The following is a 13432-nucleotide window of genomic DNA, read 5'->3' as shown; positions in this document are numbered from 1 at the left end:
GGGCCATCATACAAAATCCATGTGAATAGACACAATGTGCCCTGCCATTCTGCCCCGAAATCAGACGTCTGTCTGTACGCGTCTTAATCTTACGGTTTTAAGTATAGCGTCAGACGTTATTGGTCGTTTCCGCTCTCCCCTAACATAACAGCGCTACAGCATCTGCTGGTGCTATATTAATAAATGTGGTAAAGTCCTTCCACGTGCTGGGCGATAAATCATAAGTCACTGGCCAGGGGCAAATAGCTCACTAAATGCCCCCAAATTACTAATGGAGTCAACAGGATACAGTGCTGCCATCTGGTGGTCAAGAAAGAGAATGCAGCAATAATAATATATTAAATAAAATAATAATAAAAATACTTTAGAACAAACAAAAGTGTGTTATTTTATAGAAAACATTGTATGGATGGGAGTGGGGAGAAAAAAGAAGGAGCTACCTCCGGACTCCCGAATAGTAACAAATATATAGGAAATATGAATAAATAAGACTAATCATAATAGAGACAACCCCAGCACACAGGAGAGGGAAAAAAATGAACGGAGGAAACCTCTGGGGAACCATGGCTTGAAAAAACGCCCTTACCTCTGGGAACTAAGAGGTTAAATTATTATTTGGGATCATTAAAGGCTTAACGACGTCTACAAAACAGTCAACAAAGCATTTGGATCTCCTGACACGTTGCTGGAATCCCGGGTAGCCCGCTGTCATTAATATTACTGTATTCTTAATAATGTGTTATTAAAGTATGTGTTATTATTAATGTGTTATTGATCTATGATATTATATAACAATGTATTAATAATAATAATACTTTATTTTATAGAAAACTTCTCACACGTTGCTGGAATCCCGACGCTCATGCTGTCATTAATATTATTATTACTGTATTCTTATTAATAATGTGTTATTAATGTGTTATTATTAATAATGTGTTATTAAAGTCTTATTATTAATAATGTGTTATTAATGTGTTCTTATTAATAATGTGTTATTAAAGTCTTATTATTAATAATGTATTATTAAGTTGTTATTAATGTGTTATTAATGTGTTATTATTAATAATGCGTTATTAATGTGTTATTATTAATAATGTGTTATTAAAGTCTTATTATTAATAATGTATTATTAAGTTGTTATTAATGTGTTATTATTAAAGTGTTATTATTAATAATGTGTTATTAAAGTGTTATTATTAATAATGTGTTATTAAAGTGTTATTATTAATATTTTGTTAATTGATCTATGATATTATTTAATAATGTATTATTAATAATAATACATTATTAAGCAAAAATATATTAATAATAAATATAATAACAATGTGCCATGTATGAGGTCATCGCGCCATGATGGAGGGCAGATCAGGTGCTGTCAGATATCATTATCACTTATCTACATACCCCAACCCCCCTAAATACCCCTGCCTCGCCCCAAACCTCTTTCACCCCGCATGCAAAGTCTGTCACCCCCCTCCAGTGTAATTATTCAATGCTTTATATAGCGCCGTCATACACTGCAGCGCTGTACAATGGGCAAACAGGACAAAACAAGCAGCGAGGATGGGTTCTGCTTACAATCCACACTCGCCCCAGATTATTGCCCTCTGTATGTGCAAAGATTCCAGCAGTGGACGAGGGTGGTCTGGGCATCATGACTCCATACCATCACCGGTAATGCCCCACGGCAGTTACAGGTAGCGAGAGCGGCATGGCGAGGGTTACTGTGGGCGGGGTAGGTGTGGCAGGAGTTACTACGGCTGGGGCATATATGTTGCGGAGGTAACTGGGGTAACGGGAGGGGGTAGGGTAAGGGTCAGTATGTGGGGGGGTATGGCAGGGGTAACTGTGTGTGTGTGGGGGGGGTATGACAGGGGTTACTGTGTAGGGGGTATGGCAGGGGCTCCCTTTCTGCCCCTGGGTCAGGCGTGTCTGTAAATGGTGAGGTCAAAGGTCATCTCTTTGTTGCGTTGGCGTGTGCTTTGCGTGTATTTCGAGTCGCGTGACATACATGTAAGATTGGAGTGAGGAATGTGCCCCTTGCCCCGGGTACAAGTTTCACGGAGTGACTGTAAACGGGGCAGATCGGGGCAAAAAGAAACAGACTTACATATAATGCTCCCCCACGTGGCCTGTTCCTCTAATACCCCCACCCCCCTCTAAGAGAACTTCTAATACCCCAGCCCTCCCAGTGCTAGCAGATCTATTACCCCCTCCCCCACACGCTGTTATCTCTCCAGGGACCGAGCCACCCGAGCAAAGTCCCGTCAGCCACACAGATCAACAGCCCACGGGACACGTTAACTGCACGGCCCGGGGCAACAGAGCACATGCTCTGACCTACATTCCATTAGATTGTAAGCTCACGGGCCAGGTTCTCCTGATGAGTCTATGTATTCATGTATATGTGTTATGTGTAGTAACTGCCCCACGTGCATGACATCATCAGCCCGAGCTGTCTACTTTAGCAGGATGATGGGGACTGTGACATCACACGGAGCGGGGCAGAAAAGGGTGGCAGCCCGGGTCACATCACACGGAGCGGGGCAGGAAGGGGTGGCAGTCCGGGTCACATCACACGGAGCGGGGCAGGAAGGGGCGGCAGTCCGGGTCACATCACACGGAGCGGGGCAGGAAGGGGCGGCAGTCCGGGTCACATCACACGGAGCGGGACAGGAAGGGGCGGCAGTCCGGGTCACATCACACGGAGCGGGGCAGGAAGGGGTGGCATGAAGGGTCACATCACACGGAGCGGGGCAGGAAGGGACGGCAGTCGGGTCACATCACACGGAGCGGGGCAGGAAGGGGTGGCAGCCGGGGCACATAACACTGAGCGGGGCAGGAAGGGGTGGCAGCCGGGGCATATAACACGGAGCGGGGCAGGAAGGGGCGGCAGTCCGGGTAACATCACACGGAGCGGGGCAGGAAGGGGTGGCAGTCCGGGTCACATCACACGGAGCGGGGCAGGAAGGGGCGGCAGTCAGGGTCATATAACACGGAGCGGGGCAGGAAGGGGCGGCAGTCCGGGTCACATCACACGGAGCCGGGCAGGAAGGGGTGGCAGCCCGGATCACATCACACGGAGCGGGGCAGGAAGGGGTGGCAGCCCGGGTCACATCACACGGAGCGGGGCAGGAAGGGGTGGCAGCCCGGGTCACATCACACGGAGCGGGGCAGGAAGGGGTGGCAGCCCGGGTCACATCACACGGAGCGGGGCAGGAAGGGGCGGCAGTCCGGGTCACATCACACGGAGCGGGGCAGGAAGGGGCGGCAGTCCGGGTCACATCACACGGAGCGGGGCAGGAAGGGGCGGCAGTCCGGGTCACATCACACGGAGTGGGGCAGGAAGGGGTGGCAGCCCGGGTCACATCACACGGAGCCGGGCAGGAAGGGGTGGCAGCCCGGGTCACATCACATGGAGCGGGGAAGGAAGGGGCAGCAGTCTGGGTCACATCACATGGAGCGGGGAAGGAAGGGGCAGCAGTCTGGGTCACATCACACGGAGCGGGGCAGGAAGGGGTGGCAGCCCGGGTCACATCACATGGAGCGGGGAAGGAAGGGGCAGCAGTCTGGGTCACATCACACGGAGCGGGGCAGGAAGGGGTGGCACTGCAGCGGGGCAGATAATCCGGGGAAGGAATTTTAGGAATTCCAAGTGAAATCACAAGGCGTCTCCGGGATTATATTCTGGCCACACACAGTTACCCCTGCCATACCCCCTCCCAGTTACCCCTGCCATACCCCCTCCCAGTTACCCCTGCCATACCCCCCACACAGTAACCCCTGCCATACCCCCCCCCACACACACACACACCGTTACCCCTGCCATACCCCCCCACACAGTTACCCCTGCCATACCCCCTCCCAGTTACCCCTGCCATACCCTCTCCCAGTTACCCCTGCCATACCCCCCACACAGTAACCCCTGTCATACCCCCCCACACACACACACACCGTTACCCCTGCCATACCCCCTCCCAGTTACCCCTGCCATACCCCCCACACAGTAACCCCTGTCATACCCCCCCATACACATACCCCCATACACATACACACACACACACACACACACACACAGTTACCCCTGCCATACCCCCTCCCAGTTACCCCTGCCATACCCCCCACACAGTAACTCCTGTCATACCCCCCACACAGTAACCCCTGTCATACCCCCCCATACACATACCCCCATACACATACAGACACACACACACACACACACACACACACACCGTTACCCCTGCCATACCCCCCACACACGCTGACCCTTACCCTACCCCCTCCCGTTACCCCAGTTACCTCCGCAACATATATGCCCCAGCCGTAGTGACCCCTGCCACACCTACCCCGCCCACAGTAACCCTCGCCATGCCGGTCTCGCTAACTGTAACTGCCGTGTGTCATGTTACCAGAGGCCGCCGGATATCTAAAACGCGTCCCTTTAATGACCAATCACAACTTAGGGGCGGGGCTCAAAAACTTAACCGAACTCAAACTGCAGCTTGTACGCCGGGGAGCAGAGGCTGAGAGTGAGTGAGTGAGTGAGTGGAGGCTGAGAGCAATGAGAGTGAGAGTGAGAGAGAGAGGAGACTGAGAGCAGTGAGATTGAGTCTGGGGCAGTGAGGGGAGGCTGAGAGTGCTGGAAGTGAGTCTGAGAGCACTGAGAGTGAGTGAGGGGAGGCTGAGAGCGCTGGGAGTGAGACTGAGAGTGAGTGAGGGGAGGCTGAGAGCGCTGGGAGTGAGACTGAGAGTGAGTGAGGGGAGGCTGAGAGCACTGAGAGTGAGTGAGGGGAGACTGAGAGCACTGAGAGTGAGTCTGGGGCAGTGAGGGGAGGCTGAGAGCGCACTCAGGGCATTACATGGAGGAAAAGACCTGATTTCAGGATCCAGGTGACCCGGCTCTGGACCCTCCGCAGGTTTCGGCAAATAATAATGACGGGACCCATGCCCCAGGAGCCCACGCGGCCCCCGGACGTTATCCCTGGCACGGCTTTTGACCATGAAGGCTGCGCACGTTCTGCTGGCGGCAAGGGGACCGGGCTGTATGCCAGGCGCTGGGGCATCGTCCTGCTGTTTAGCGCCTACTCGCTGTGCAACGCCTTCCAGTGGCTGCAGTACGGCATCATCAGCAACATCTTCGTGGACTATTACGGGGTCAGCAGCCTCGCCATAGACTGGCTCTCCATGTCTTACATGTTGGCCTACATCCCTCTGCTGTTCCCCGTGGCCTGGCTCTTGGACACGCGTGGCCTCCGTGTCATCGCCCTGGTCGGCTCTGGTCTGAATTGCCTAGGGGCTTGGATTAAGACTGGCAGCGCCCGGCCGGACCTGTTTGCGGTGACGTTTTGTGGCCAGATGGTGTGCGCCGTGGCCCAAGTCTTCATCCTCGGAATGCCGGCTCACATCGCGTCCGTCTGGTTCAGCCCTTCCGAGGTGTCCACGGCCTGCTCCATCGGGGTGTTCGGAAATCAGGTGAGGGCCGGGGGTTGTGTGATAGCGAGGGTGTTAGTGGATGCTACAAGTGGCAGGACTGGGGGCGGTGTTGGGGTGGTAGGGTGTATGGGGGGGCGGTAGGGTGTATGGGGTCAGTGGTAGGGTGTATGGGGCAGTAGCGTTTATGGGGTCAGTGGTGGGGTGGTAGGGTGTATGGGGTTGGCGGTAGGGTGTATGGGGTCAGTGGTAGGGTGTATGGGGCAGTAGCGTATATGGGGTCAGTGGTGGGGTGGTAGGGTGTATGGGGTTGGCGGTAGGGTGTATGGGGTCAGTGGTGGGGCAGTAGGGTGTATGGGGTCGGCGGTAGGGTGTATGGGGTTGGCGGTGGGGTGTATGGGGTCGGCGGCGGGGTGGTAGGGTGTATGGGGTTGGCGGTAGGGTGTATGGGGTCAGTGGTGGGGCAGTAGGGTGTATGGTGGCGGGGTCGGCGGTAGGGTGTATGGGGTCGGCGGTAGGGTGTATGGGGTTGGCGTGGCGTGTATGGGGTCGGCGGCGGGGTGGTAGGGTGTATGGGGTTGGCGGTAGGGTGTATGGGGTCAGTGGTGGGGCAGTAGGGTGTATGGGGTCGGCGGTAGGGTGTATGGGGTTGGCGGTGGGGTGTATGGGGTCGGCGGCGGGGTGGTAGGGTGTATGGGGTTGGCGGTAGGGTGTATGGGGTCAGTGGTGGGGCAGTAGGGTGTATGGGGTAGGGTGTATGGGGTCGGCGGCGGGGTGTATGGTGGGGCAGTAGGGTGTTATGGGGTCAGTGTGGGGGTGCTAGGGCCGGTGTATATAATGATATTAGCTGCCCCTCTCGCTCCCGTGTTAATGTTTTGTAGAGCTTTGTTTGCTTAGCGTGGGTCACGTGAGCTGCGTCTGCTTCCTCCCGTGACATCCGGCCGCAGCAGGCGACGGGTCGGGAAGTTCTGCATTTAGGGGCAGATTCCAAACGGAAGCCGGCAGCAGATACCCCTCCGGCTGCAACAACTTTAACTCCCATGAATCTCAGCAATCAGTAGATAGAATCAGCTGGAGTGGGAGTTATTGTCACAAACCACGCGGGCTCCGCTCCCCGCGTCCCCCCGCTCCGCTCCCCGCGTCCCCCCGCTCCGCTCCCCGCGTCCCCCCGCTCCGCTCCCCGCGTCCCCCCGCTCCGCTCCCCGCGTCCCCCCGCTCCGCTCCCCGCGTCCCCCCGCTCCGCTCCCCGCGTCCCCCCGCTCTGCGCTCCGCTCCCCGCGCTCCGCTCCCCGCGTCCCCGCGCTCCGCTCCCCGCGTCCCCGCGCTCCGCTCCCCGCGTCCCCGCGCTCCGCTCCCCGCGTCCCCCCGCGTCCCCGCGCTCCGCTCCCCGCGTCCCCCCGCTCTGCGCTCCGCTCCCCGCGTCCCCGCGCTCCGCTCCCCGTGTCCCCGCGCTCCGCTCCCCGCGCTCCGCTCCCCGCGCTCCGCTCCCCGCTCCCCGCGTCCCCGCTCCCCGCGTCCCCCCGCTCCGCGCTCCGCTCCCCGCGTCCCCCCGCTCCGTACCCGGTACCCGCGTGGACGGGTACACCAGACGGGGTCTATTAACCTGTTGTTCTCTCCCCAGCTGGGTGTAGCAGTCGGCTTCCTTTTGCCCCCGGTCCTGGTGCCTAATGTGGAAGACAAGGCCCTCCTTTCCCACCACGTCGGGGTCATGTTCTACGGCACGGCGGCGGCAGCGAGCGCTCTCTTCATCCTGGTCGTCTTCGGTGAGAGCCTGAGAGGGGATACTGGGTGTGGGGGTCTGTACTGGGATAGGAGCGTCTGCGTGTGCGGGGCCGGGGGCTGTGTGTGCGGGGCCGGGGGCTGCGTGTGCGGGGCCGGGGGCTGTGTGTATGTGTGCGGGGCCGGGGGCTGTGTGTATGTGTGCGGAGTCATGTGTGCGTGTCCGAGGGCCGCGTGTTTGCGTGTGCGTGGCCGAGGGCGTGGGGTCCGGTTCCATGGTTCCGTGTGCTGATACCTCTGGTTGTGCTCAGTGTTTCAGGCTGCCCCTCCGAAGCCGCCGTCTCTTGCGCAGGTGGCGCTGCTCGATGCCCCCCCCGGGCAGTATTCCTACAGACAGTCCATCGTGCGCCTGCTCCGGAACCTCAACTTCATTCTGTTGGTTGTGTCGTACGGTGAGTATGAAGCCAGCGCTCCGCGGTGGTTGTGTGTTTTACACGCGTGGGCTCCGTGTGCGTCTCACACCCTGTATGTCGCTCCGTGTGCATCACATGTATGTGTCTCATGTTTCTCAGGACTGAACACCGGAGCTTTCTATTCACTCTCCACGTTACTGAATCGAATGGTTACTCACCACTACCCGGTAAGCTATTGTCTTCTTACATGTGGCCCCTATGCGCATGGCCGGCCCCCCTCACGCTTCTTTCTCTTTACATGCTCAGGGCGAGGAGGTGAACGCCGGCCGCATCGGTCTGACTATTACCGTTGCCGGGATGTGCGGCGCTCTGCTCACCGGCTTTTGGCTGGACAAGACAAAGACCTACAAGTAACGCGTGTGAATTGCGTGTCCGTGAGCCGGTTGGGATTGACGTGTTCGGGGAGCCGTGTGGGATTGGCGTCTCCGGGGAGCCGTGTGGGATTGGCGTGTCCGGGAAGCCGGGGTGGGATTGGCGTGTCCGGGGAGCCGGGGGGATTTGCTTGTCTGGGATAACGTGTAACGTGTTCTACACATGTTGTCCTCAGGCAGACGACGCTAGCCGTGTACATCCTGTCGCTGGCTGGGATGGTGATCTTTACGTTCATCTTGAGTCTCGGACACCTCTGGGCCGTCTTCGTCACTGCTGGATGCCTGGGGTAGGTTTCCGGTGCAGAGTCCTTGTCCGTATGGCCCCCGCGGGGACCGATCTAACTGTTCAGACGTGTAATAAATTCACCGCCCCCCAAATCAAACAGCGACCTGTGAACTGGAACGTGGGCCGTGGCCGGCAGCCAGAACTTCCCCTGTGTGTGTGAAGAGCGGGGGGGCACGGGGTCGGGGCGGAAGTACCAGCTTTGCCCTTAGGATACAAGCTGCCCTGACGTCCCAATTTACCCCTCAGCTTCTTCATGACCGGATATCTGCCCCTCGGGTTCGAGTTTGCAGCAGAGCTGACGCATCCAGAATCTGAAGGGACGTCGTCCGGACTTCTCAACGTGGCGGCGCAGGTATAACGGCAGCCTTACGTGCAGCTGATCACCTGCCGGGGTATACTGTGGCCCCCTGTGACGGGTATATGTGTCCCCCAGGTGTTCGGGTTGATCTTTACCACGGCTCAGGGGCAAATCCTGGAGAAATTTGGAGTTCGGGCCGGGAATCTCTTCCTGTGCAGCTTCCTGCTGGCGGGCGCGCTGATCACAGGTACGCTCCCGGCCCGTCTGTTGCCCCCTCGCGGGGTAGATTTACCGCCCTATTCGTTGCCGCCGTAGGGCGCTTAACCAGTTGAAATTTGTCTGCTTTATATTCCCTGCAGCGTTTATCAAGCCGGATCTGCGCAGACAGAGGGCCAATCAGGAGGCGGCTAATGCCGTAAGTATAGCCCTAATTGGACAGTGTTGGGGAGGGTCCCGGGCAGTGATTGGTTCTGTTGCTGAACCCATGTTTGGGGAAGTGGAGTCCGTGGCCGGGAACCACGTGCCGGGGCAGGTAGTGGGGATAGTTTCTGCCCCGGTCGCCCTGGTCTGCCTCACGGTGCAGTTGTTGGCATCAGCCCCGGTTCTGTTTGCCCAACTCAGCCCATCGAGTGCTGTCTCCCTACTCATACGCCCTGCACTGTCTTCCTTCCCAGCGCATTTGGAGTTAACCCTTACTCTTGGGGGCCACATATGACATTATTTGGGGCAAAAGGCACCCGGTGGAAGTAAGTGCTGGTCATGTGACCCGGGGATGGGGGGGGGGGGGTAAGGGTTCTTGGAGGTGACGGATGATGTTGTTCCAGCCCCTGGCAGCCCACGCCGGGCACCGTATCGGGTACGGATCAGCAGGTCAGGCGCTTCCGGTCGGTAAGTGCCACTCCTGGCCCCATGCGCGATGTCCACGTTGCAATGTTTAGCTTCCTGATCGAGTAGAGCCGCTTCAGCGGGGCCACTAATGATGGACCCGTCCTCCCCATCTGCATGGCTGCTGCTCCATCCCCCCCCCCCCCGTGAGTGGTGGCGGCTTTGCATTGTGGGTGGTGGGGGTGATGGTGGTGATGCCCCTCCTGCCCCCCACATAAGGACCTTAACTCTTTGTTTTCTTTTCCAGGAATCGCTGCAACATCCATCAGACTCCAAGGCCACCCCAGGAGCTCTCCTTTCTGAATAGATCCTGGCTGCCCCCCGCCAGGTGCCTTTTACCCCCCGCCAGGTGCCTTTTACCCCCTTCCACCAAAGGAATCTTCCTAGTGACAAGACGCTGGGTGTCGGGGCCGTGCAATGATGTCAATAAAATTGTTTATTCACACAATAAAACACGTTTTACAGCCGACCAATAGCGGGGCGCGGTGGGCGGGGTTATCAGCGGAGGTTTCAGGCCGGCTTGCAGGCTGACACGCCGGCTGGAATGTTAGCTCTTGGCACGACCCTCATCAGGGCCGCTAGGGGCTTCCTTCAGCTTCTCTTCTTGGTGATGGAGCTGGGGGGATCCGGTACAGGCTCCAGATACTGAAACCCGATCAGCATCCCCAGGATCGAAAAGCCTGGAGACAGAGAACCGAAGATGGTGTCAGCAGAGGCGGCCGAGCTTACAGACGGGCACCGGGCCACCAGCGCGCCCTGTCACCCGCCTCCAGAACCCCCAGAGGGGCAAGGAGGACATTATTACCCCCAGAGACGGGGGTCAAGGAGGAATCCTGTTACCCAAATGTACTTACTGGCAACCATCAGTGGAGCCATAACGCCGATGGTCATCTCCGCCGTGTGATACACAAAGACCTCGGCCACGAAGTGGCCCAGCGCAAGGACGAAGGTCCACAGAGTGAGGTGATAGAGCCTGCGGGAAGGATGATGGGGTGAGAGTGATAGAGCTGGGGGGTGGAACGCAGGGTGATCGAGCCGGGGGGGGACTAGGAGAAAATGTGGGGTGATAGAGCTGGGGGAAGAACGATGGGGTGAGAGTGATAGAGCCGGGGGGGGGAGGTATGAGGTAGAAAACACGGAGTGATAGAGCCGAGGGGGTAGGGGTAGGAGAGGACACGGGCTGATAGAGCCGAGGGGGTAGGGGTAGGAGAGGACACGGGGTGATAGAGCCGTAGGGGTAGGCGGGGTGATAGAGCCGTAGGGGTAGGAGAGGACACGGGGTGATAGAGCCGAGGGGGTAGGGGTAGGAGAGGACACGGGGTGATAGAGCCGTAGGGGTAGGAGAGGACACGGGGTGATAGAGCCGAGGGGGTAGGGGTAGGAGAGGACACGGGGTGATAGAGCCGTAGGGGTAGGAGAGGACACGGGGTGATAGAGCTTTAGGGGGTAGGGGTAGGAGAGGGCACGGGGTGATAGAGTCGTAGGGGTAGGAGAGGACACGGGGTGATAGAGCCGTAGGGGGTAGGAGAGGACACGGGGTGATAGAGCCGTAGGGGGTAGGAGAGGACACGGGGTGATAGAGCCGTAGGGGGTAGGGGTAGGAGAGGACACGGGGTGATAGAGTCGTAGGGGTAGGAGAGGACACGGGGTGATAGAGCCGTAGGGGTAGGAGAGGACACGGGGTGATAGAGCTTTAGGGGGTAGGGGTAGGAGAGGACACGGGGTGATAGAGCCGTAGGGGGTAGGGGTAGGAGAGGACACGGGGTGATAGAGCTTTAGGGGGTAGGGGAAGGAGAGGGCACGGGGTGATAGAGTCGTAGGGGTAGGAGAGGACACAGGGTGATAGAGCTTTAGGGGGTAGGGGTAGGAGAGGACACGGGGTGATAGAGTCGTAGGGGTAGGAGAGGACACGGGGTGATAGAGCTTTAGGGGGTAGGGGTAGGAGAGGACACGGGGTGATAGAGCCGTAGGGGGTAGGGGTAGGAGAGGACACGGGGTGATAGAGCCGTAGGGGGTAGGGGTAGGAGAGGACACGGGGTGATAGAGCTTTAGGGGGTAGGGGTAGGAGAGGGCACGGGGTGATAGAGCCGTAGGGGTAGGAGAGGACACGGGGTGATAGAGCCGTAGGGGGTAGGGGTAGGAGAGGACACGGGGTGATAGAGCTTTAGGGGGTAGGGGTAGGAGAGGACACGGGGTGATAGAGCCGTAGGGGTAGGAGAGGACACGGGGTGATAGAGCTTTAGGGGGTAGGGGTAGGAGAGGGCACGGGGTGATAGAGCCGTAGGGGTAGGAGAGGACACGGGGTGATAGAGCTTTAGGGGGTAGGGGTAGGAGAGGACACGGAGTGATAGAGCCGGGGAAGAACAATGGGGTAGGAGTGATAGAGCTGGGGGGGTATGAGGGAGAGAACATGGGCTGACGGGGGGGGGGGCACGGGGTGACAGAGACCAGGGGCAGGAAGGTGAGCCCGGGGTGATATGGTAACTGCAGACCTACGTTTTGTTCCGGATATCAATGGCACATGCGCAGCGAATAATGGAGGACAGCAGAGTCCACACGCCGAACGTACGAGCCTGGAGACCGTTCACTGACGGGAGAGACAGGAAGCCGAGCGTCAGACAGTCGCCGGGGCGGGAGACAGTCGCCGGGGAGCTGAGACAGTCAGGATGGGAGGGATGCGCACTATTTGGGGGAAAGTCATGCTCCTCTTGCTGGTATTAACCCTTTCCTTCCTGGGATTACCACACCAGCTGATAATCCACGCTGTGCATGCGTAGCAGTCACTACCACTCAAAAGCAAACATACAAGGGGCAGTTCAGGAAGGGTAACAGCCTCTCCTGGATACAGCTAAAGGGTGGGCTATGAGGGGTTGATTTGGGGGTCTGCACTTACCCTGGCCGGGTCTGCCGGTGTACAGCTTGTCGCTCAGGAAGCTGTGGTCTCTGAAGCTCTGGAACGTGTTCCCGGCTGCGATGATGGAGACCATCATAAGCCAACTGCGGAGCACCGCCAAGAAACGGCTCATCCTGGGTGCAGAGCGGCTGCCAAGCGTGAGACCTCTGAGACCTCGAGCGAGAAAAGAATCAGGCGGTCAGGGGTCACCTGTGCAGAGCAAACGGTTAATGATTTACTGATAACAGCCTGAACAGATAAGGAAACCCCCACCCCGTGTACACCATTACCCACCACTAATACCCCCCTGTAAAGCCCCTGCCCACCATTAATACCCCCTGTACACCCCTACCCACCACTAATACCACCATGTAAAGCCCCTGCCCACCATTAATACCCCCTGTATGCCCCTGCTCCACCATTAATACCCCTACTGTAAAGCCCCTGCCCCACCCTTAATACCCCCTGAATGCCCCTACCCACCAATAATACCCCACAGTAAAGCCCCTGCCCACCATTAATACCCCCTGTATGCCCCTGCTCCACCATTACTACCCCTACTGTACAGCCCCTGCCCCACCATTAATACCCCCTGTATGCCCCTACCCACCAATAATACCCCACAGTAAAGCCCCTGCCCACCATTAATACCCCCTGTATGCCCCTGCTCCACCATTAATACCCCCTGTACACCCCTGCTCCACCATTAATACCCCACTGTAAGCCCGTGCCCCACAGCTAATACCACAACGTTACTGTATGGCCGGTTGTCACTGCACAGCCCTCTTCCATCGCCATTCATACCCTAACCCCTTTTTACTGATCCTTCTATTATTATTATTATTATTAATACCCCACGCCACGTTACAGCCCCCCTATCTGCCATTATTAACCCCACTTAAAGCCCCTCTCTCACCTGCCAATCTCAGGCTCCGCACTCGAGGCCCCGCCCACTCCATGGATTCCAAGACCCTTTATTCACCTAGAGCTCGATAAGAGCTCTAAACACCAGAGATCAGACCGCGGATCTTTAAAATAAAAATGTCTCCAGTGCCCAGGACCGAGCCCCCTCTGAAG

General features: G+C 57.3%; 2 protein-coding genes across 4 annotated transcripts; one reads left to right on the top strand and one right to left on the bottom strand.

Annotated features, from left to right (window-relative positions):
* Window positions 1-4739: 4739 nt before the first annotated feature.
* Window positions 4740-9915, top strand: FLVCR2 (FLVCR heme transporter 2). 2 transcript variants are annotated; one of them, XM_053474971.1, is made up of 11 exons: window positions 4740-5472; window positions 7052-7193; window positions 7461-7601; window positions 7722-7789; window positions 7869-7972; window positions 8170-8280; window positions 8526-8631; window positions 8713-8824; window positions 8937-8992; window positions 9402-9465; window positions 9710-9915. In XM_053474971.1, the coding sequence occupies exons 1-11, from the start codon at window positions 4933-4935 to the stop codon at window positions 9763-9765; spliced, it is 1500 nt and encodes a 499-aa protein (XP_053330946.1). In that variant the 5' UTR covers window positions 4740-4932; the 3' UTR covers window positions 9766-9915. The 2 variants fall into 2 exon arrangements, with proteins under 2 accessions (XP_053330946.1, XP_053330947.1); XM_053474972.1 differs by lacking the exon at window positions 9402-9465 and having other exon boundaries at window positions 4741-5472.
* Window positions 9881-13405, bottom strand: ERG28 (ergosterol biosynthesis 28 homolog). 2 transcript variants are annotated; one of them, XM_053474992.1, is made up of 5 exons: window positions 13272-13405; window positions 12356-12565; window positions 11959-12049; window positions 10317-10435; window positions 9881-10142 (listed from the first exon to the last, which is right to left on the bottom strand). In XM_053474992.1, the coding sequence occupies exons 2-5, from the start codon at window positions 12486-12488 to the stop codon at window positions 10054-10056; spliced, it is 432 nt and encodes a 143-aa protein (XP_053330967.1). In that variant the 5' UTR covers window positions 12489-12565; window positions 13272-13405; the 3' UTR covers window positions 9881-10053. The 2 variants fall into 2 exon arrangements, with proteins under 2 accessions (XP_053330967.1, XP_053330968.1); XM_053474993.1 differs by lacking the exon at window positions 10317-10435.
* Window positions 13406-13432: the final 27 nt, after the last annotated feature.

Source organism: Spea bombifrons, chromosome 9, assembly GCF_027358695.1.
Source record: "Spea bombifrons isolate aSpeBom1 chromosome 9, aSpeBom1.2.pri, whole genome shotgun sequence".
NCBI lineage: Eukaryota > Metazoa > Chordata > Amphibia > Anura > Pelobatidae > Spea > Spea bombifrons.
This window is presented reverse-complemented; position numbering and strand designations above follow the sequence as displayed.